The following is a 25,198-nucleotide window of genomic DNA, read 5'->3' as shown; positions in this document are numbered from 1 at the left end:
TGCATTAGTGAGCAGAGCGTGCCTCCCTGTGCATTAGTGAGCAGAGCGTGCCTCCCTGTGCATTAGTGAGCAGAGCGTGCCTCCCTGTGTATTAGTGAGCAGAGCGTGCCTCCCTGTGTATTAGTGAGCAGAGCGTGCCTCCCTGTGTATTAGTGAGCAGAGCGTGCCTCCCTGTGTATTAGTGAAGGAAGGCCCCTGTTCTGGTGTCAGAACTTGGTGATCCTTACCAGTGTCCTTGGAGAAGCCGTTTTCTTTCCCTGTATGAAGGTCAAATGAATGCATTTTATTTGGCAGTATGGCTTTTGTAGCCTTTGGGATTTATATTTTCATGACTTAATTTCTTACTCTCTAGTTTCCAAAAATAAGTAATAAACACATAATGCATGCATATTTCTATCTGTTTTGAATACTCACTGAATACCAACTCTGGGTAATAAGGAAATAAGAAGTGGGTACTTCTGGGGTTTTTTTGGGAGCATACAGGGTTTAGATACTAAGTGGGAACAACAAAATGCATAGAGACTCTTTGCTACCTTTTCCTTGAATGCATGTTCAGGTTGTTTATGCCCTTCTTTGAACATTGATACCGAATCCTCTGTGACACCATTTCTCAGGCCACATTCTGAATCAACAAACTTCAGTTCAAAATTCATGTTCACTATTTAATTCGTTTGAGCCTCAGTTTCCTCTCCAAGTGAGAATAGTAAGACCTATCTTATAAGCTTGTTAAATCACTAATGAAAACGACAATTGACTAATGACACTTAGTAAATTATTAGTAGAGAAGACCAGATGGAAGACATAAACCTTGCTATAGTTTGCATATGTGAAGTTACTCCCAAAGGCTTCATCTATTGAATACTTGCTTATCTCCTTACTTTGGTAGCTTCTGGAAACTGTAGAACACACAGCCTAGCAGGAGAAAGTAGATCACTGGGAATGTGTCTTTGAAGGCTAAACTTGGCCCCTTGTGACTGTGTCTGTCTCCCCCTCCCTTCTGAAATGAACAGCCCCTCACTATGATAAACATTACAGGCTCAGAAACACAGAGCCATATAACCATAGCCTGAAAGCTCAGAATCCATAAACCAAAGTAAATCTTTCATCTACTTTGTAGTTCCTGTCAGATGCTCTGTTTAGTGATGAATGTTCACTCACACATGTTTCTATTCACTCCTCAAGAAATTCATAGCCTCTTTAGAATAGAACCCCCCCCCACACACACACACACATAGTATGGCGGATTATGAAGCAACATGGTGCAAGCTACCCAGGGAGGCCATGGATCAGAATAAAGCTAAAAACAATATTAATAGAACAAACAGATCCACAGCTTGATAGGATTAAAGATATTAAAAGCATACCAGCTTTAAAAAAAAAAAAACATAAATGATGTATGGAGATAGATCAGCAGGTAAACATGCTTGCTGAGAAATAAAAGGACCTGAGTTCAAATCACCATTACTCCTTTACATCAGGGTATGGGTATGGCTGTGCCTGTGCATATAACACCAGCATAGGTGTGGGTGAATGATAGGGAATAGAGGGGAGTTCCTAAGTCTTTCTGGCCATCATCCAAGCTACAGGTTCAGTGAGACACCCTGCCTCAAGGTTATAAGGTGGTAGATGATAGGGTAGTGCATCTACCATCTTTCTCTGACTCCATGTATACTCAGAAATACATACCCTCACACATATGTGCAAATAACTCACATATATGCTGAGAGAGAGACAGAGACACAGAGAGACAGACAGAGAGATTGATTTGATGAAAGGTATGATGTATAGAGGTATTAATTAAGATGTAGAAAAACAAATGGAGCGTGGCTCAATTTATCTGGATTAGGCAGGGGAATGTATCCATTTTCCCCTAACAAAGCTTATCAGAATTGACTCTGATACATACTGTCTACATAAGGTCTCTCTCTCTCTCTCTCTCTCTCCCTCCCTCTCTCTCCCTCTCTCTCTCCCTCNCCTCCCTCCCCCCCCCATGTGGAACAAATCTCAGCATGTGGTAGAGCTGAGTTATAACTGGGCCTTCAGAGCTCTTCTCCCAAAGCTCCAGCACTCTGATGTGTGGGAAGAAGGCTCAGGACTGGGAATCACCGCCAGCAGGAGCCAGACACAGGAGCGTCAGCTACTGCTGACCCAACTTTCCGATCTTCCTTTTGGATTTATTTGTATTCTGACTATATGACTTTGTCTGGCACTGCATATTTTCCAGCACTTGAATGAAGAGAAATGGACCAAAATGTCTAGTTCATTATTCAACGAAGTGACCAAGGCCTTATTTTTCACCATATTCTTGTTCTTAAATATATTCCTTCTGCTTATATTAAATCATATTCATACCATATTTACTGTCATGCCATGATGTCAGTAGATCCCAAAGTCAGATTTTGATCAGGGTTCCTTATGGTGACCTACAATTTCTTTCTAAGAAATGGAGGGCTCGCTATTGTGGATGCTGGAAAGTGCCTGATATGGCTGTCTCCTGAGAAGCTCTGCCAGAGCCTGACAAACACAGAGGTGGATGCTCACAGACAACCATTGGACTGAGCACTCCCAATGGAGGAGCTAGAGAAAGGACTGAAGGAGCTGAAAGGGTTTGCAACCCCATAGGAAGAACAATAATATAAAAATATCAAACAACCAAATACCCCCGAGCTCCCAGGGACTAAACCATCAACCAAAGACCCATGGCTCCAGCTGCATATGTAATAGAGGATGGCCTTGTTGGAGGAGAAAGGAGGAGAAAGCCTTTGGTCCTGTGAAGGCTCAATGCCCCAGTGTAGGAGAATAGGTGAATGCCAGGGTAGGGAGGTGGGAGTGGGTAGGTGGGTCCAGGGAAACATCCTCATAGAAGCAGGGAAGGTGGGGATGAGATAGGAACTTTCTGGGGGAGGGGTAGACTGGGAGAGGGGATAACATTTGAAATGTAAATAAAGAAAATATCAAATAAAAATAAAGTCCAAAAACTAAAAAAAAAAAAAGAAAGAAATGGAAAGCTACCCTAATTTTCCATAAGACTCTTGTTGACCACCATTATTAAACTTCTTTTCTCTCTTCCCCACCCCCTTACTTTGCTTTAACCTTTCTCTGCAACGTGTGTAACACCGGATGTAATTTATTTGTTTATAAGAGAATCTTAATCTCCCCTTACCTGGAAAAAAACTAGTTTAAGAAACCTGTGAATAATATAAACTGAGACTCTGAATCTGCATTGAACACTGTGAGCCTCTGACATCCAAACCTGTCAGGACATCTCTGAGTAAGACTGGTTTTAGAAATGTGTAGTTTTATTTAGCTTGTCAAAAACTCAAAGTTTTTATATAAATAATATTCAGGCCTCACTTTATGGTCACCTTAGGAACCATAGTCAGTCTCAGGTCTAGGTTAGTAGCACTTCCTATATAACTGATGGGGCAAGCCAGCGTCTTGACATACTGTATAATAGCTTTATTATAGGCTCTTATACCCACAGCCTAGTCTTGCTAGTAAAGCTTATAGATTGGTTGTAAGCTCTTCTGAATTGAGAAATACAGTGGCTTTTATTAAATAGACCTCCGAAGGGACCATAGTTAATAATATTTTGGTTTAGCTAATGTCTGTCAGCAATTAGTTAATTGGTAGTTTGTACCTACATTGACACTAATGTTCTCAACATATAGGGACTTATTTAATGACTTCTGTCTTAAAGCAATTAGCATATCAAAGGAGAGCCACATAACAATCAATTATACTTGTATTTACTTTCATTTCCAGGGTTAATTGTCATTTTTTCTACAGTCTTTTAATATTTACTAAGAGCCTCAATCGAGAATAATCATGCATGACCTAAAACGAAATGGGATGTAGCCTTGCCTGGTACCATTTTTCAAATGAGGGTTTTTTTTATTAAAATATAAGTGATTATAGTTTATGTTACTCAAGAGATGACCACTGAAGATCTTCCTAGTTGAAGATACTTTCTGTTTAGTTTTATCAGCTTTATCCAATGTACCTGAAACTTGAGGAGTTTCCAGATTAGAAAAGCCAGTGCAGTGGTTAATCTCACTCATTTCTTTGTTCAGTTATCCCTGTATTAATAATTTCTGTTTTTTCAACCAATTCACTATATGTGGTATGTTCCGTAATAGGGATGCAAAACTGTTCAGATTCTCAAGAATTTGTCTATCGTGAATATTCATCATAAATATCAGGAACCCTTTTCTGTTAAAGTCAGAGCTGAGCTAGAATCACTGTTGAGTCTCAGCAGAATCCCACATCTATCCTTACCTCTCTGCTTGCATGTGAGTGGGTGCCTGACACAGACTTGGAGAGGAGGACGGCAACAGTCTGTAGCTTTAGCAGATTTGGCGTCTTTTCCTCCTATTTTAGCCTGTGGCAGTTTCAAATGGCGCAGATAGAAAGCCCTGAAAATGTATACTTGTACATTTTAAAATGTCCCTTACTAGGTTCTAACCATCCCCTGTTTTCCGCATGCTGCCATTAGTGGTTAGAATGATCGTCTGTAATGCTAGCTTCTAAGAACATGGTACAAGGGCCTCTTTTCTAATCTCCCAGATGGGAGGGAACACATGTGCGAGCCTGTTAGAGCTGCAGAGACTGGGAACAGCACGATGTGGATTTGTATTTTTGGAACTCTTTGGGCTTATTTAAGAACCCCAAACTAAACCTAGCTATCTATTAGGAGTCAAAAACCAAGTCAAGGAAAATCTGAGTGTCTCACCTAGAGGAATCAAACCTTGCATTATTTCAGAAAATAAATTAGAAATAACTGGACCACTGTCTTGTGTCCTTTTTCTACAGACTATCAGATATAAATGTTGACCATGTAAATCATATATCTTCTTGATGTTAGAAGAGCCTCTAAATAAATGTTCAAAGCTTGGATGAGAGAAAATGTAACACATATTGTAGGAGATGGGTAATAGAATTATTAGCCAGCAGAAATGATCTGAGTACCCTAAAGAGAAATCCACAGTCAGTTTGACCAATGTTATACAGAAGAGATGTGAATGTCCAAGAAACACTTGAAAAGTTGATTCAGTGTTGTATCTAAATCAGGATACTGTCTCCAGATATCATCCTGCCAATATTTCATTAGAAAGAGTGAGTGAGTGAGAACCCTGTTACCAAGTTACTCACAAGGAAGGAAACAGGCATGTCCACATGTTACAAATATGTGTTGGATCAAATTTGCATTTCTGCAAATTGTTCAATTAAAAAAAATCAATTAAAAAATTAGAAAAAATTCTACTGAAATATAAGGTATTCATGACCATTCATGACAGGGAAAGCTGACTAAGACAACACTGTAGTCTTGAGTACACTGAAAAATAAGTGTTAAGATGGGAGTAGAAGGACCAATTTTAAAATAAATTTCTGCATGTTTGGGAAGCTTAGTTTTAGTTACCTACTAAGAAATAGTACACTACTGAAGTCATATACACACATCATTGCAAGCAACATGGAGGTCTGTTGCTAGGATAATAGTTAGATAAATAAAATATAGATCTGTGCCGAGAGTAGTATGTAGCTATTGAAACAGCAATTAGTAGAGTAATCTGTGTAATATGATCCCATTAGGGAAAACAAGACGGGGGGATAGAGAGGTGCTCACCTGTGTACCTGCGCGGCTGCATGTGTGTGTGTGTTTGAGTACAGGGAAAGCTGACTAAGACAACACTGTAGTCTTGAGTACACTGAAAAATAAGTGTTAAGATGGGAGAAGAAGGACCAATTTTAAAATAAATTTCTGCATGTTTGGACTTTAATTTTTTTATTATTATTTTATTTACTTACATTCCAGTCTTTGTCCCTCCTCCTCCCAGTCCTCCCTCCCACAGTTCCTCATTCCATTCCTCTTCCCCCTTGCCTCCAAGAGGGTGCTCCCCCATCTATCAGGCCTCCCCCTTTCCTGGGGCTTCAAGTCTCAAGGAGTAAGCATACCTTCTCCCACTGAGGCCAGACTGGGCAGACCTCTACTATATATGTAACAGGCCACAGGCCTTGAACCGGTCCCTGTATGCTCCTGGTTGGTGGTTTAGTCTCTGGGAGCTCCCTGGGATCTGGTCTTCCTATGGGCTGGCTCTCCCCTTCAGCTTCTTCAATCCTTCCTCTAATTCAACCGCAGAGTTCCCAACTTCAGTCCAATAGTTAGGTTTAAGTGTCTGTGTCTGTCTCACTCAGCTGCTAGTAGGACCTCTCAGAGGACAGCCGTGCCCGGCTCTGATCTGTAAGCACATCATAGCATCAGTAATAGTGACAGACCTTGGTTCCCCCCAAGAGATGGATCCTAAGTTGGGCTGGTCACTGGACAGCCTTTCCTTCAGTCTCTTCTCCATTTTTTCCCTGCAGTTCTTTTAGACAGGAACAATTCTGGGTCAGAAATTTTGACTGTGGGTTAGTAAACCTGTCCCTCCACTTGAGGCCCTGTCTGTCTACTGGAGGTGGACTCCTGAAGTTCCTTCTCCCCAATGTTGGGCATTTTGGCTAAGGTCAACCCCACTGAGATCTGAGAGTCTCTTACCTCGCACGTCTCTGGTACTTTCTAGAGGGTCCCCCTACCTCCCACTCACCTCTGAAGATGGAAAGATCTCTCATTCTTATGGATTGGTAGGATTAACATAGTGAAAATGGCCATTTTACCAAAGACAATATACAGATTCAATGCAGTCTCCATCAAAATTCCAACACAATTCTTCACAGACACAGAAAGAGCAATTCTCAACTTCATATGGAAAAACAACCCAAGATAGCCAAAACAATTCTTAACAATAAAAGAGCTTCTGGGGGATCACCATCCCTGATCTCAAGCTGTACTACAGAGCAATAGTGATCAAAACAAACAAAACTGCACGGCACTGGCACAGAGACAGACAGGTAGATCAGTGGAATAGAACTGAAGGCCCAGAAGTAAACCCACACACCTATGGACGCTTGATCTCTGACAAAGAAGCCAAAAAATACAATAGAAAAACATCTTCAATAAGTGGTGCTGATCTAACTGGCATTCTATGTAGAAGAATGAAAATATCTTTATTTTTATATTTATCACCTTGCACAAAGCTCAAGTCTAAGTGGATAAAGGACCTCAATGTAAAACCTGATACACTGAACCTAATAGAAGAGAAGTGGGGAAGAACCTTGAATTCATTGGCAGAGGGTGAAATTTCCTAAACAGAACACCAATGGCTCAGGCTCTAAAATCAACAGTTGATAAATGAGATTTCATGAAGCTGGAAAACTTCTATAAGGCAAAAATCACTGTCAATAGGACAAATTGGGAAAAATCTTCACTAATTCTACATCTGACAGAGGGCTAATACCCAAAATATATAAATAATTCAAGAAGTTAACCTCCAGCCGGGCGTGGTGGCGCACACCTTTAATCCCAGCACTCAGGAGGCAGAGGCAGGTGGATTTCTGAGTTCGAGGCCAGCCTGGTCTACGAAGTGAGTTCCAGGACAGCCTGGGCTGTACAGAGAAACCCTGTCTCGAAAAAGCCAAAAAATAAAAAAATAAAAAAAATAAAATAAAATAATGGCGTACAGAGCTAAATAGAGAATTCACAACAGAAGAATCTCAAATGGCTGAGAAGTGCTTAAAGAAATATTCAAAGTCCTTAGTCATCAGGGAAATGCAAATCAAACCAATCCTGAGATTCCACCTCACACCAGTCAGAAGGGCTAAGATCAAAAACTCAAATGACAGCAAATGCTGGCAAGGATGTGGAGAAAGAGGAACACTCCTCCATTTCTGGTAGGATTGCAAACTGGTGCAACCACTCTGGAAATCAATCTGGTGGTTTCTCAGAAAATTGGAAATAGCTCCACCTGAAGACCCAGCTATACCACTCTTGGGCATATACCCAAAAGATGCCCCACCATACCACAAGGACACGTGCTCTACCATGTTCATAGCAGCCTTATTTGTAACATCCAGAAGCTGGAAAGAATCCAGATGTCCCTCAACCAAATGGATACAGAAAATGTGGTTCATTTATACAATGGGATATTATTCAGCTATATAAAATGAGGGCATCATGAATTTTGCAGGCAAATGGATGGAACTAGAAAATATCATCTTGAGTAAGGTAATGTAGACCCAAAAGGACATGCATGGTATATACTCACTGATAAGTGGATATTAGTCAAAAAGTATAGATTACCCATGATACAACTCACAGACCATATGAAGTTTTTAACAAGGAGAAAGGCCTAAGTGAGGGTGCTACAATCCACCTTAGAAGGGGGAAACAAAATAATCGTGGAATGGGGAGGGAGGGAGGGAGGGAGGGAGAGCAGCATAGGTATGGGGGGAGGGGACAGGCGAGAATCCCAGAGGACCAAGAAAATGAATGGTTGGGCTCTAATGAAAAGAAAAGAAGCCTAATTTTTATAAGGTAAAACCAACCAAACAAAAAAGACAACTTAAGAAATTTAAAAGAAAAAGATGAAAGTGTAAGGGCCAAACCCTGATATAGAAAATCAGAGCAATGGGTTTTAGAATTAAAACAGAAGTGGGGGAGAGTATTTGGAGGCAAGTGATTATCCCTGTCAAGAGCATTAAAGAGCGAGTAAGAAGACAGGCTCTTTACCCCATTTTTTAATAGGGTTATTCGATTCTCTGGAGTCTAATTTGTTGAGTTCTTTATATATATTGGATATTAGCCCTCTATCAGATATAGGGTTGGTAAAGATCTTTTCCCAATCTGTTTGTTGCCATTTTGTCCTATGGGCAGTGTCCTTTGCCTTACAGAAGCTTTGTAATTTTATGAGGTCCCATTTGTCAATTCTTGATCTTAGAGCATAAGCTATTGGTATTCTATACAGGAAATTTTCTCCTGTGCCCATATGTTTGATCAAGGGTCTTCCCTACTTTCTCTTCTATTAGTTTCAATGTATCTGGTTTTTTGTGGACTTTCTTGATCCACTTGGACTTGAGCTTTGTACAAGGAGATAAGAATGGATCGATTTGCATTCCTCTACATGCTAACTGCCAGTTGAGCCAGCACCATTTGTTGAAAATGCTGTCTTTTTTCCACTGGATGGTTTTAGCTCCTTTGTCAAGATCAAGTGACCATAGGTGTGTGGGTTCATTTCCCAGAAGCTTGGAATACCCAAGATACAATTCACAGACCACATGAAGCTCAAGAAGGAAGACCAAAGTGTGGATACTTCAGTCTTTCTTAGAAGGAGGAACAAAATACCCATGGGAGGTATACAGAGACAAAGTGTGGAGCAGAGACTGAAGGAAAGGCCATCCAGAGACTTCCCTACCTGGGGATCCATCCCATATACAGTCACCAAACGCAGACACTATTGTGGATGCCAAGAAGTGCATGCTGACAGGAGCCTGATATAGCTGTCTACTGAGAGGCTCTGCCTGAGTCTGACAAACACAGAGGTAAATGCTCAAAGCCAAACACTGGATTAAGCACAGGGTCCCTAATGGAGAAGTTAAAGAAAGAACTGAAAGAGCTGAAGGGGGTTTGCAACCCCATAGGAAGAACGACAATATCAACCAACTAGTATCCCCCCCCCCNCCCCCCCACACACACACAGAGCTCCCAGGGACTAAATCACCAACCAAAGAGTACACATGGAGAGACCTATGGCTCCAGTCTCATATGTAGCAGAGAATGATCTTGTCTGGCATCAATGGGAGGGGAGGCCCTCGGTCCTGTGAAGGGTGGATGCCCCAGTATAGGGGAATGTGAAAGCAGGGAGGTAGGTGGGTGGGTGGGAGGACACCCTCATAGAAGCAGGGGAAAGGGGGATATATAAGGAGTTTCTGGGGGTGGGAAACCAGCAAAGGGGATAACATTTGAAATGTAAATAAAGAAAATATATCCAATAAAGAAGGAGAAGGAGAAGACGACCACAAGGAGGACGACAAAGACAAGAAGGACAGAAGAGCTCCTGCTGCTTTAGGAAGGCTCCCAGGAAGGAGTGGCACTGGACAGCCTTGCACTGTTGCATTGGCTCTGGTGGATTTTTAAACTCTCCACTTATGGGCCCTTTTTACCTGGTAACTTTTTATACAACCCTCTTTATAAAGGTATATAAGATACCTTTGTTGATAAACATCAAGCATTTGTTGATAAATGTTTTAAGGAAATATATTTCAAAGAAAGGTTTTGGTAGACATAATTTTACCATTTTCTAAAATCAAAAGAAAATTTGCATTGATAAAATGGTGAGGTTGCTTATTTTTGCATAAAAAATTAAGTCATGTGAATATTTGAGTTGATGGACATTTTGATTCTAACACCTTCTGTGTTAAGGATGCTTCTTGTATATAATACAAGGCACAAAATGGTAGAACCATGGTCTGACTTAAGGACCAGTTCAGAAACTGTTGAAAATTCTGTCCTCATCCCAAACCAGAATTCTTTGAGGTGTTTAATTTTTTTAATTGAAACTGAAGTCAGCAATTCAATTATTCTTTAAATCAAAGATTATCATGCAGTAAAATCTCAAAGTACCCTGATTTGTTACTTGCTGAGGAGTGTTGTAGAAATATGGTCTTTGTATTGTATAATTAAATCATTATGTTTGTATAAAAGCACCACATTTGGTGATAGTGCCTTAAGTCTGAGCCTAGGTTCTTAAAGACATGTTCCTTGGTATGTATGCTGTGATAGCATCCGTAGCACAAGATGTGCACACTGCTTGCTCAGATCAAGACATTAGAGATCACAGGATTCCTTGTGGGCAAGCTTGCTTGAAATATCTTGGGTATGCTTTGCATTGGGCTTTGAATTCAATTTTTGTTATTGTTGTTCAGAAACCTTTCCTTTTGTCAGTGTTTGTGGCTCCCTCAGCTAGTTCCCCTGAGCCTACTTCATAGAGTTCTCTTCCTCTCTTACCTCTATTTAAAGAGCAGACCATGGGGCTCAGCAGAAAGGTGTAGGCCCCTTAAGACAACCCATTGTTCAGTTCTTCTACATGTGACCCAGAGGTTGTGATCACAGATACAGAGAGCCATGCACTCTCCATCTCCTTCCACCTTCTGTGTTTGAACCCAGTGGGGGCTGTGGAATCTTGCTGCTTATGTTGGAACTCCTGCTGTAGCTGGTGTACCAGAGAAATGTTGCTGCCTCAGAGAGGCAGAGACAAGGAACGGAATTGGTTCTCTATGTATTACGTCATTGTCATCTTGACCTGGTCTTGTTCACTCAGATTTGGGATTTGCAGTGATTTTGTACAACCCTCCTTCTGACCTTGGAAGCAAAGGAGTGGTGCTTTGAACAGCTTTGAACAAGTCTTTATTGAAGTAGAAATGAGACATAAATATGGGTTGTTTGGGGGTGTTTCCTAGTTTTCTGTGCTTGATATGCTTCTCCATGTTGCCCCTCATCTCATTCATGCATAACCCAAGACACTCCAATGAGTTCATTGTGCACTAGGCTGGTGAGCAAATTCTGTAACAGGAAGATGTAGGACATGGGCCAATGCCCAGGCAATGGAAGGCTTTGCCATGGCCGCAGCAAGTAGCAGCTCCGTGTTCCTACCTAACTCTCACTTCTTAGTGCTTCTTAATTTTTCTTTTCAAAAGATGGGAGAAACTTGATGGTCCTTGTCCCTGTGTATATATGACACACATGAACTTCTTATTAGCACAATAAGAAATTGGACAAAGATATTGAAAATATCTAAGCTGAGCAGTATGTGTGTTGTTCCCAAGATGCAAGAAAGGGAGTGGAATTTGAACAGATGAAGGACTCTGCCAGAGTCCCTCAGTGGTCATGCACAGTTCAAGCTTAGGCTGGGACCCCTTTCTTGTTTGGCTGAGCCCCTTCTACATCCCCCAGGACCAGAAAACTGGTTCGGAAGTAGAGGTCTGTTTTTACTGTTCCCTACAGGGGAACAATATCTAGTTAGAGCATTTTAGGTTTTTGTACTTGACTTGGAGCCACTGCCAGGTTACTAGGAGTTACTGGAATGTGGAGTGTACAGATTACAGTCAATACACTTTAGAGTTGCTCTGATTCCACATTTTATTCAGAACTCTGGCAGACAGTTTGGAACTTGGCAATAGTTAAAGTTCCCATTTTTGATTCAGTACACTTCATCCATGTATTGTCGATACTTCCTTGAATTAGTTCTGAATTTCAGTTGTGAGTCTGATAGTCAATTTTTACCAATTAAGTTTACCATTAACCTCAAGGCTTCCCCTGGTGGATTGATCAGTAATTATCATTCTTAGACTAATGGGAGATTACTCTGAAATATTCTCATAATTAGACATATATGTGTTGGCGATCCCAAGTAAATCATCTATAATCACTTTGCTAAAGTAGATGTGCACTACCCCCACCCAGCCTTTATTTATATAGTAGCTTACTTTATACCTTGTAAGAATATATTTACTAGGGATTTTTCTATTTAAATTAACTTAAGCATACTATAAAGATTGGTATAATGAGATTATTGGGCCCATATCTTAACATTTTGCTATGTTTTAGGACATAAATTAGGTTTGTAGCAATATGCTTGCTGAACTGTGTTAACTATGCTTCTGTCTAACTTATTACCATCAGGTTCACTCCCCTGCTTTGCTGGGGACATGGGCAAAAGGGAAGTAGTTGAGGTTTTGTGCTTTACTGTGGTAGGCTTCGGTCAAGATGTTTGGGAGGCACCACCTTGAGGAGTGAGGCCAAGGTATGCTGAGCCATTTGGTTGAGTGAAGATGACTCCAAACCATGGTTCCGTGCCAGTAGGCCATGTATGAGCTCATCACTGATAAGATTCTATCTGCAGTAAGCATGGTGTGATGATATGTGCTCAAAATCTTGGCATTTGGGAGGCCTGGGTAGGAAGCTCTTGAATTTGAGGTTAGCCTAGGCTATATAATGGGACCTCTCTCAAAAAACCAAAAGTGTTCAGAGACCAGGTGCTCAATCATGTTTTTTCACTTCTTTTCTAAGGATGTAAATGAAGACCCTGGAGAAGATGTGGCCCTCCTTTCTGTCAGTTTTGAGGATACTGAAGCTACCCAGGTGTACCCCAAGTTGTACTTGTCACCCCGAATTGAGCAGTAAGTGTCAGTGTCTTTGATATGATGAGCCAGATACTTCTATTTAGAAACCCGTTCATCTCTTCTTTTTACATGAACTCTTACATTTTTTCTTTTCCTTTCTTAGAAATTTGTATATTGAGGATTTTTTTTAACTTTTTTTTCTCTTGTGTATACATGAGTGCACACATCCAAGTGTAAGTATACCATTTGCATGCATATACCAACAAAGGCCAGAAGAAGGCATCAGATTCCCTGGAAGCGGAATTACAGGCAGTTTTAAGCTGCACCCTATGGGTACTGTGACGGGAACCAGGTCCTCTGCAAGAGCAGCCAATGTTCTTAAACTGCTAAGCGATCTCTCTCACCTTGGGTTGAAAGTTTTGATGGCTCAGTACATGCAGAGAGTATTTGCAAGTGCAATTGTTCAGTGAATCTTATTCATGCAGTCTGTGCTCTCTGTATTGTGCCTTTGAAGGAATTGTAGAGTATACCAAGTCCAAATTTTTACTCTCTTCAGTGTCCCTAGGCATTTATTGTAAGCAGTAGTTGTAGCCTGTCATGGATTGCTGAATAGTATCTGACATAACATATATTCAAAACTGTCACGTTATTTGTGAAAATATAACCAGTTTCTTTAAGATATTAAGTGAAAAGTAATCAGAAAGTGATCAAGGTAGTATTAAAAGTAGATGGTTTAAAATGATGGTGATTGAGTTCATTCTGTGTTTAAATAGCTCTCTATGGTTTTATGCAATGTCTACTCACATAGTCAAAACAATTTGCTATCTTGTGTTCCAACCAAGTAACTTTTCTTATTAGAAATGAGTTTTATAAAGACTCACTTCACAATGTACTCACTGTTGGCTAAATGCTTTGGTAGCTTATTCAACTTCAAAGGAAGCTAAGGTTCATTGAAAATGGATTATAAGCAGATTTGGTTGGGAACTTCTGACAAGACACATTTTTCATCCACAGAAGTTTTTACAGATTTTGACTGAAATGCATTATTAAAGTTCTCTGTAAGGCCTGTAGTCAGGCTTGGCAGATTTCTGTCTGAGAGCAGATATGGTTGCCATCCGACATTAATATACAAGGCCATTTTGATGCCCTCTGACCTCAGTTGCTCTAAGTTATGAGTCATAGACACCCCATCTTACAAATGGATATGATACAGCTGTTTATATCCAAATGTGGGAGATTGTGAAGATCAGTGATGTACAGGCATTCTCTTGCTAATTTATATATCTTTGATAACAGATGGAGTGGGATTTTACAGTAGCAAGTACTGTATTTTGCCCTGCCTACCACATGTAATTTCAACTTAAACTATTGACCCATGTTAAATAGAAGGCCATCAGCTGGTAGCAACAGTGCAGTCTAAAAGACAGGAGCTCTGGAGTGAGGAGGGCTGCAGACTCCAGGCCCTGGCCCCAGCATGGGCCAGGGAAGTTCAAGCACCTCGGGTCTTACGTTTTTATAAAATGGACATACTGGTACCTATTTAATAATGTTATTTTTAATGTTATATTAAGTACTGTTCCTAGAGCATTAAGCCTGGCTCTGGGGCAACCCTCATCAAATAGTAGCGATTAACCTTGTTGGTTTTGCTGCTAGAGTTCATGGCAGTGAGTAAGTGGTCGGTCGTTGACACGGAAGAGTCAAATTGGAGAGAGTGAAAAGGGTGGGTATGACAGGAATACACACGAGTTTCGGACACTCAGAGTGAACTCAGTGAGCTAAATTCAGCTATTTGGGTGATGAGAAAGTTAGAGAAAAACATCCTAAGATGTCTGAGAAGCGATCACTATAAACAAGCAATTGCTTTCTCAGCAGAGTGTTGTTCTGGGGTAACCAGATGGAGTATAGGGCCTCAGGCATATAGTGCATGTGCTACCGCTGGGCTGTACCTCCAGCCTAGGGTTTACTTTCAGTTAGAAATTGTATCTTACTACATTTCCCAGGCTGATCTTATTAGTGACCCAAGCTGACCCCAAACTTGAATCTTCCACTTCAGCCTCCCAAGCTGCTGGGATTGCTGCCCTGTGCCACTAAGTCTGTATAGAAAGGCTTTATTCTGAACTGAAGCCAGGTTATTTCTCTCAAGTGACTGTGCCTACTTTGCAAGAAAGCTTGCAAATAAAAGTCTTTATTCTAATAATCTAAGATGTGGTGAGACAATTGAAAGGTTAGGAATATTTTAAGTCACTTTTCCTATTTCTAAAACACAGCTCTTATAGATTGAGTGTGGTGGCACATATTTTTAGTCCCCACACTCATGAGTATGAGGCAGGTGATCTCTGTGAGTTCGAGGCCAGCCTGGTCTTCAGAGCAAGTTCTAGGACAGCCAAGGCTACACAGAGAAACTCTGTCTGAAACAAACAAACAGTACCCCGGTTGTCAGTGTGCCTCCTTGTTCTTCCTGTCTCCCCCTCTCCGAGTCTGTCTCTGCAGCTCAGCATTCTCAGGTGACTACTCTGTTCCTACCATGCCTTTCCTGAGGAAAGCCTTCCTTTTGTGCACAGTGCCCTGTGTAGTGCTCTCCCCCCTGGTGAGTACACAGGCTCTATCACTTTGTTCACATGCCCTCCCTACCCACGCCACCTCTGGGCACAGTCTACCCTCCCTGTCATAGTAGTTTGTCCTCATCTTACCATCTACTTAAGTGTGAAGTACATTTCTCTAACCCTTTTCAGAGTGATGAATAAGTATACCATTCCCACAGTGCCTTGCACAACAAAAGCCTGGTTTTGACAGTTTTATAAGTTCACATGTAATTCTAACCCCTAATTTGGAATGGCTAACTGAACGCTTTAAAATTTTTCTTGGTTGATACAAATTCTCCTGATGTAACTATATTTCTAATACAAAAGTAAGCAACCAGACATAACTGTATCTTCAAACAGAACTTTTCAAAAGAACATTTTAGAAAGGGTTAAAATGGAAATGGTAAACTTGAGGCATGGCTGTGTGTGGGCTTCCGCATTTGCTAGATTCTGTGCAGTCATTCTCTAACTCCTTAGCCTGGCTGCACATTCTAGGGATCCCATTCACCCACAATCCACTGAAGTCTCAGAATACTGAACACAAAAGCTTAGAAGTAAGGAATGCATATTTTAATTTGTCCACCATATAAAGTCTTATATGGCCCCGCTCCATCCTGCCTAGGGTAGGAATCACCTGTTTGTCAGCTCTCTGTGCTGTATATGCCCTTAACTGTTAGTCATTTGTAGATGTCCTGATTATCACACTGGCTGTCATTCTATTGCAGTGGTTCAGGAAACCCCATTTTACTTAGTAGTGGCCCAGAGTGTAAGAGTAGTGATGGTGGCAGATGAGACCTGCCAACAAGAAACCTTACTTTAAGTAATTTCACTTAAAGTGGAAAGGTGAACATTTTCAACTTATGGGCTGAGCACAGTGCCAGACATGTTGGCACATGTGTTTAAATCCCAGCACTTTGGAGGCAGAGGCAGGAGGAGGGTCTCTGTAAATCTGAGGCCATTTAGGAGTACCCAGGAAGACTCTGTTTCAAATACAACAAAACAAAACCATGTTCTCAAATTAATAAGAAAAAGATGAGGAAGCCTCAGTTCTACAGTAAACAAATCTTGTTTTCATGAAATTGTGGAGGAAACCCCTGTGCTAGTTTTCTTTTGCACTTCAGACTATGTTACCATTGCTCTGTGTTATTGTGGTTATTGTTAGTGTCATACTTCATATCTCAAAACCCAGTGTGTTTGCAGTTCAGCTTTGTATTTGTAGCTTCTGCATCCACCTAGAGTCCTGGAGCATAGCCCTGGTGGATAAAGGGGACGGCTGTACCGTTAGCTAATCCTTGCAGATCAGAGCATAGAAGAGGAATGCTGCTTCAGGAGGGTGTGGCCCTGGGATGCGTTTTCAGAAGTGGGTGAAGGGGATTAGTAGTATTGTGGACATTGTGTTAAGCTTTCATTTTCTACCATTATTCTGTGTTACCTAACCAACTCTCAGCTAGCCAAGCATGGCTTATGGATTCAGACATGAAGGGTACTTTGTGGATTCATGGCGAAAGCACCCCCAACTAGCTTTGCCTGGCTGTTTCCTTAGCTGAGGCTTCTTTTCATTTTCTCCTGTGGTACTCTCTGAGAAGTCCCAAGCCCCATGCAGGATCTCTCCTAGGCAGAAGCTCCAGGAGACCAAGAGCCTGCTACACATTATTTTAAAATGGTCAAAAGAAGTCTGGCTTCTCCACCTCTCAGTACATGGGCAAAGGGAAATTCCAGGCTTGTCTGGCTATTATCACTCTGCTCCAGCTTGTCTGTGCAGTAGGCAAGGATATTAACTAGTCCCAGAAATAGAAAAAGAAAAATAATACTTAGGGTGTTGTCATCACATGAAGGAAAAGGGATCAATTTGTTATACTCTTAAAGATTCTAACGATATGAGTACCAAATGTACCAAAGTAGACAATTCCAATGAAAAGGAACATCTGTCAGATACATTGGTCAAAATCTCCCAGCACATTGTGATTTTATGTGTTGTGAAGTCTGCCTGGTGCCTTTGAGAGCCCTGTCTGTCGCACATGGCTCGCATGCCCTCATGGTGCTGGGATGCCTGTTGTCCTCAAGCCTCCCACTGTGCATGTGTAGAGCTTGCAGAATAAACACTTCTGAGAAGAACTTCGTGTTCTTCATGCATGAGGGGCATTCGTGAAGTAAACAGATTTCATGTACTATACATTTGTTTCACAAGGAATCAAAACCAGTCCTGAAAGAATGAAGCTGGCGTGAGTTATGCAAAAAGAAGGCCAAGCATGAGGGCAGCAAGGGGGCGGAGTAGCTAGCGGTCAGAAATGCAAAGACTAGATTTTGGTCACATATTATAAAAGGGAAGAAATCATTTCTGAACCAGTTGCCTTGCTTTTTCCTGGCAGGAAAGTTGCAAATGCTAAGGTTACACCATCCGAGCTGGCATGGAACACGCCCTACCTCCCCTTGGTCCCAGACTGTGGGCTTTTCCCGCAGTGAAACGAAAGGTGAGATGGGCATCGAGGCAGCTAGGTGCTCATCTCGGGAAGGTGTGGGCCCTTTTCTTGGCTCTAGCCAGTGTATAGGAGTGGTTTGAAGAAAACCAGCTTCGTCACTCCCAGAGCTGTTCCCACTCAGTGCATAAACGAGGACTTCAGCCCCTGAGGCAGACCAGGTGGCATCTTTCACAAGTACAGAATTTGTTTTTAGAACTTTTTGTTGTTAAGTTACAGTCCTCCTTGGAAATAAGTACACAGAGCTTACCAGCTCATAAATGTCTGCCCACAGTGAGGCCTGTGTGGCTCACAGGCATGTAGTCATTCTTTAGTAGGAGCCACCCTGCAAGAGCTGACTGAGTGCAGGGTCCCTTGCTGGTGTGCCAGAGGCTGTCAAGATAAATGTGATGTGACCCTGGGTCCTTCTTTGCTTACAGTACAGTAAGAGGCATAAAAACAACTGCAAGTGGCAACTTGTGGTTAGTGAAAAAGGCATAGTGAGACTTGACACTATTCCCCAGTTATTGGGTGACAAGCATGGCTCAAGTGATTTTGGGGCTCCCTTTCTTCTTCTGAAAAAGGTGCACATCTCAGTTTTAATTGTACCTATTTCAGTGAGGCTGTAGGGAAGGGCCTTTAGTAGTGCTGAGTTCATGGTCAGTGCAAGTTAGTGCCTGTAGAGTTGTAGAAACAACTTGGAAAACTTATTAATACTCTAAGAGCTCAGAGGAGATTGCATTTCTATCTGGCTTGATTAAGGGAACACTGGAAGGTTCTTGAAGGCCTAGCTTTTCTGATGTCATATGGCTTCTCTAGAAATTAAATAAGCAACATAGTGACAATATATGTGTTGAGTACTTTCAGATGCTCTTCGTTTTTCTCTACTGTATGATGCTCATGATGGTGTTTTTGGCATGTGTTCTCTATAAAGCGTTCCCTCCTGTGACCTGGTATTTTCAGACCCTTTCTGGGCTCCTACGGTGCCTGTTTCACTGTCAGCTCATTAAATTGTGGAAGTTGTGTTCTCATGCTTCTGTCACTTGGTCATTTAAACTTTTGGGTTTTTTTTAAAGTGTTTTTATGTGTGTCTTACTGCAGATATGTGCATGCCATGACATACATGTGCAAGTCAGAGGACAGCTCTAGGGAGTAGGGCGTCTTCTGCCACCTTATAGAGTCTGAAGATCAGACTCAGTTCATTAGGCCCGTGAGCAAGCTCCTCTGCAGCTGAGCTGTCTCATCCGCCCCTTAGATCATTTTCTTTCTTCTTCTTGGTTTTTTTTTTTTTTTGAGATTTTTGTTTATTTTTGTCATGTATGGGTGTTTTTTCTCTCATTGTATGTCTGTACAGCGTATGTGTTCAGTACCTTTCGATGCCAGAAGAGGAGGTCAGATCTTCTGGAATTGGAGTTACAGATGGTTGTGAGGCAGAATGTGGGTGCTGGGAACCAAACCCAGGTCCTCTGCAGGAGCAACCAGTACTGTTAACTGCTGCGCCGTTCCCACAATCTCTTCCTAGCCCTCAGATCATTTTCATGGCCTTTTTTGTGGATGACTCCTTGGCCTTTATTTCTAATATTAACTTTTTCCGTAGCTTAAATGCCTAGCAAACATCTGCTTTCTAGGCATTTGATGGATGTTTGTGCCGGTATTCCACTTTCACCACCAATTTAAATCTCTAAGTTTAGCAAAATGTCCAAAACCAAGCTTGTCGTCTTGAATAAGGCAGCCTTCCTTCCTGTTTCGCTTCCTCTTCCTCTGGTTCTCTTGTGTGCTCAAGTGCCACATCTCACAGGCATCTTTCTGTGTCCTAAAACATGTCTGATGCCAGAAGGCACTCTGTACAGTGCCTTTCATCCTTGTCATTCCTCCCGTTTTCTGGTCTGTCCTTTCCCTGTCATGCCCCTTGGTGGACTCTTGACCCCTGCTCTCTTCCTGTCTGACTTCCAGCTGACTCCCAGCTTTAGCTTTCCATTTATTTCTCTTTGGCACAGAACTGTCTCTGTCTGCCTGAAGTTCCACACACATAATTTCCTTGCTCAAACATTCCCCTTGCAGTCCAGCTAGCAGACTGATAATCAGGCAGTTTTCAATGGCTCTGGGCTCACCTTTCACCCCCATCTGCACATCNCCCCCCCCCACACACACACACACAGCCTGCTTTTTTTTGTTTTTTTTTAAACAGGCTTTGTGTTTTTCCACATCTGCACCTTTGCTCAGGCTAATCCTTGTTCCAGAGCATTACATTTGGTCCCCTCTCCTGCAGGGTCTGCACATGACCTGCCCATCTTTTGGGGTCTATCTTGGTAGTCATCTCCTCTCTGGAGCTTTCTTTACCGCCCACCACATGCTGTCTACTGGGACTGAACCTTTTCCTTCTGTGTTCCTGACTCCCTTGGCATATTGTTTATTAAACTATGAAGCCCCTGTTATTTCAGAACTGGGGAAGACACAGCCCGTGTCTGCCACGTTGGCCCTGCCCTAGCCCTACTCCCCACTGGTGTAACTTTCCAGAAGTGCAGAAGTTGGTGATCCTGTGTGTTGCAAGCCATGCAGTCTCCACGTCCCTGTACCTTGTAGCCAGCAGCTAGGTTCCCAAGTGGTTGCTTGGCAGTGCTCCGGGGAGGTTGAACTTTGCAAGAGTGCTGTCTCACCTGAACCCTGCAAGTGATGAACATGGTTTTGGTCTCATGAACTTTGAGCTTACAGTTTCTTACCTTTTCCCATAATGGCCTCTTTGGCCTCTTTTTCCCTACTGTGGCATCAGACATGGTCTTTTAGGACACAGGAATAGGTTGTAATACAGAAACTGGGGTACATTGAAATTTGATTCATGCCTACAAAAAGGGCATAGGGACCTGGAAATTAAAGTAATGCTATTTGAAATTATAGGTAAAAATACTACATTCAGGTAAATCAGATAAAATAAAATTTTTAATTTTATAAGAAAATTCACTATATTGTGATTTTTCTCAAATGTCCCATTGATTTTACTATCTGGCATGATAGAACATATCATTTTAGATGTTCCAAAAAAAAGTTTGAGACATGGACTTATATATCCCAGGTAGCCTTGAACTCACTGTGTAGCCAAGGATGACCCTGAACCCTGATCCTCTTCTTCCTGCACCTCCCAAGTGTTGGGATAGCTGGTGTGACCACCTTGAGTACCTTCTCAAATGTGTAACTTTAAAAATGTGTGACTAAGCACAGATTGATTGGCAACAAACAAACAAACATTATCATTATCTTCTTAGAAAAAAATCTTTTGCCAGCTGTCTCAGAAACAGGAGGCCCCATATCGCTAGAGGTAGTTTGGGGCTGAGAGTCAAGCAATAGCGCAGCATAGTAAATGTGACTTACCCCAGCCTCACTCGAGTTTACGGGAGTCACTCAAACTGTAATAAATATTGTAATAAATATTGTGCTCCTGGACAAGCTTTGCTCCTCTGATAAATACACAGTCCAGTGTGTGCTAAGACAAGTAGCTGTCAAGGGAGATGTGTCTGCTTTTGGTGGAAAGCTGTCTTAGCCTCTAGGGACTTAAGATGTTCCTTTTCTGGCCTGGGAGCAGGGCCAGATGGATTCTTCGTGACTTAGAATGGCATTCTGAGAAGTTGAGCTAGTTTTCATTAGTGAGTTTGGCCCATTGTCCAGCCTGTGCCTCCCAGCACATCAAGAGCTGGGCCTTTGCTATGCACCATTGCAAACAGACTTAGATCGGCGAGATCAATCAGCCCCTAAATGTTGTGTGTTTGGCAACTTTCTGATGTGCAGCTCCCACCTCCCAGCCTGGAAGTTAGTGCTAGCTCAGTGGTTTGTTTAGGCTTCTTTTAGGCAGAAATTGTGACTTTACAAGTAAGTCGTGCACACATCTGTGATAGCTCAGACCTCCTCAGTACATTACACATTGGGTTAACTTTCAGCCCTCAGACGCTTCTGTGACTGATATAGGTCAGTCACCTATGTCCTCTCTGCTGTGTAATGCCCAGCCTAAGCTGGAAGATACACCACATCTTCATCCAGAAGAATAAGCCTCCCGTTTTCTGTGGAGCATCTCACAGATTTGGACCAGTGTTTTCCTTGCAGGGAAGATGAGAAGTTTGTGATTTTTCAATTTAACATTATTCTTCACTAGCAAAACTGTGAGCGTTGGTCATTTCTATTTGATGAGGTTGCTGTTCATTTTTATTTACTCACAAATATGAAAAAACTTCTCAACATAAAGTCTAAGATATATAGTGATAGTTGACAAACATACTGAGCAGTTTTTAGGTAGGATCAGAGAAGTTAGAATGTGGAAGAGGAAATGTCCTAAAATGTTCGTGAGCTCGTAGCAGATGCCAGCTCTCAGTTGGGAGCAGTAGAATGCCTTTCAGCCTAAATTGAAAGAAGTCTGCACCCGGACTGCAGAGCAGTGAAGATTAATCCATACACAGTTACACTGCTTAAAGGAAGAACACATTTCCACAAATCTCTTTGAGGATCTGATGTGGACCCCCAGCTTTACTCTGGAAAAATAAATAGAAACACATGGTTTAAATATAGTTTTGGGAATAACAGGCTCTCCTGTAGCCAATTCATGTACCTCATTAACATGCAAATTGTGGGGAGGTGATATGATCAAAGTATATTATATGCATGTATGGAAATGTCACAACAAAACCCATTATATTGTGCAATTAATGTATGCTAATAAAATATAAAATGATGCATGAATAAGAACTTAACTAGTTGTCTAAAGTGAAAATTATCATCTAACGCTGCCCATCCCCCTTTCCCCCTGATCTGCTCCTCTCCTGTGTTCGCTTTTATTAATGGCTTGCTATCTTTCTAGTGACCCAGCCATTTTTTCACCTTCCTCTTGCAGTTGTTTTCCTCTACACAACTGACTGTTGGTTTGGCTTCCTTGCTGTCCTGTCATGTTCTTTCCACCATTTCTTTGGCCCCAGCCCTAGGTCCATCAGGCCTCTTTGGTGCTGATGTTTTGACACATTATATTTCCTAAAGCAGGACTCCATCTCTGTCCTTTTCTCTTCTGTACCCTTTGAGCCTCTTTCCTAAACACATCAGGCTAGCACATGCTGTATCATCTTGTCTGAGAAGTTCAGTGTCTATCCTACTTGTAGCCATCTGGGAACATCTGAACCAGGGATAGACCTGGGGTAGATACTCTGAAGGACTTCCCTTAACTTGAGAGGGATAGGACTATATTGCTTTAAAAGACTTTCCCTCAGCAAGGTTAGGTGTTTTTAGTAGAAGGGCTCTGTGCTACCTAGTTGCTGTCACTAGATGTATATGTGTGGTGTGCCAGTCTTCCCCCATGGACTGGATGACTGGCCTGTGGACGAGCAAATGGCATTCCAGTACTACCATAGTCAGGCAGCTACTCAGACCATCCTGCTCTCCACTTCCTGTGCCTGTGGATTAAGCCATCATTGAAGACCACTCTCCCCTCATTGGACTGGGAATGGGTTTTTTAGCATTTTCATGCACCTTGCTATTCTTGACAGAGTGGTCCTTTAAGACAGGAACCTGATCTCATCACTCTCTCAGGTCATGACAGAGCTCATTAATTTTCCTCTGATGCAATCGCTCCCCAGCCATATCCAGCTCTGCCCCCTTTATACCCAGTCCATCACCAGATACGAGCATGCTCTCTTTATGCTGTCATCTGATTCCACCAAGCCTTTAGTTGCTCCTGTCTTGTCATTCCAATTACTCATCCCCTTTAATCTTTTGTGTCAAATACATGCTAGGAGTAGAGAGCACTGTATACAATGGGTGACTTTAGTTATGAAGCTGATGTACTCAGTGCTGTGAGCGTTTTCTAGCCTTTCTCAGTATAAGGGTAGAAAGGGAGCTTGGCTACAAAGAGGTAGAACATTGCAGGGTGACAGAATCGCTCCATCGCAGGGTGGTAGATAGATAATCCTCTATTTTTCAAAACCCATAGAATTATACACTACAAAAAGTGCACTGCAGACTCCTAGAAGCAAAAGAACTATTTTAATATTTTATATTAATAAGTTGTGAATTTGTAATGCTTTTCTCTTCTTCTTCTTCTTCTTCTTCTTCTTCTTCTTCTTCTTCTTCTTCTTCTTCTTCTTCTTCTTCTTCTTCTTCTTCTTCTTCTTCTTCTTCTTCTTCTTCTTCTTCTTCTTCTTCTTCTCTTCCTCCTCCTCCTCCTCCTCCTTCAACTCCAACTCCTCCTCCTCCTCCTCCTCCTCATCTTCCTCCTCCTCCTCCTCCTCCTCCTTCTTCTCCTTCTGTTCTTTTTTTGAGTTAGGGTGTCACCATATAGTTCAGGCTGATCTTGATTTCTCAGTCTTCTTGGCTGTCTCCCAAGTGCTGAAATTACAGCAGCCATAAGCCATCATCTTCAGCTCTCATATTATCTTTAAAAACATTCTATTAATCACAATGGTATGAAACATACATGCTATATATATGTACAAAGATATATAATATATAAATAATATATAAATATCAATATATTTGCATATATGTGTTATATATTTCATACTGTTATGATTAATACAATGTTTTAGCAGTAATAGATATAGATATTCACTGTATATATATGATGAGTGCATGTGGATGTTCTCATGTGTATACATGATACATGTAAGCTACTTATGTGATTATGTATAAATGTATTCACACACCATCTTAACTTATATTGCCAGAATAAAATATAATGAGCAAGGTTTCTTAGATAACAGAAATTTATTTTCTCATGGTCATTGTGGCTCGAATGTCTATGATCAGAATCCCAAGTCTTTGTGTTGGTATTAAGGTATCAAAATTTGGGGTCTAAAAGCTAAATGTATGGCACATGCCTGTATACTCTAGCATTCAAATTGACACAGGAGGATCATGAATTTGAGGCCAGCCTGGGCTACAGTGAAGAATTGCATTAAAAATGAGAGAAAGAAAGATTTGGTGTCTGGCTATGGCTCCCCCTCTTAACTGGCAAAAGACCACCTCGTGGCTAAGTCCTGGCATGGCAGAGAGAAGTACTGGCATTGTCTGCACTGTCCTAGAGACACGCCACCCATCACAGTCTGCATTGTCCTATAGACACGCCACCCATCACAGTCTGCACTGTCCTAAAGACACGCCACCCATCACAGTCTGCACTGTCCTAGAGACACTCCACCC

The 25,198-nt window shown here is 41.7% G+C and overlaps 1 protein-coding gene across 1 annotated transcript in view; it reads left to right on the top strand.

Annotated features, from left to right (window-relative positions):
- Positions 1-25,198, top strand: part of Babam2 (BRISC and BRCA1 A complex member 2) — a 385,486-nt gene that overhangs the window by 207,327 nt on the left and 152,961 nt on the right. Inside the window, exon 7 of the mRNA XM_021201373.1 lies at positions 12,941-13,050. Within this exon, the coding sequence (XP_021057032.1) occupies positions 12,941-13,050 (110 nt within the window). The remainder of the gene's footprint in view (positions 1-12,940; positions 13,051-25,198) is intronic.

The sequence above is a fragment of the Mus pahari genome, chromosome 7 (genome assembly GCF_900095145.1).
Source record: "Mus pahari chromosome 7, PAHARI_EIJ_v1.1, whole genome shotgun sequence".
NCBI lineage: Eukaryota > Metazoa > Chordata > Mammalia > Rodentia > Muridae > Mus > Mus pahari.
Note: the sequence above shows the minus strand (reverse complement) of the source record. Positions and strands in the feature narration are given on the sequence as shown.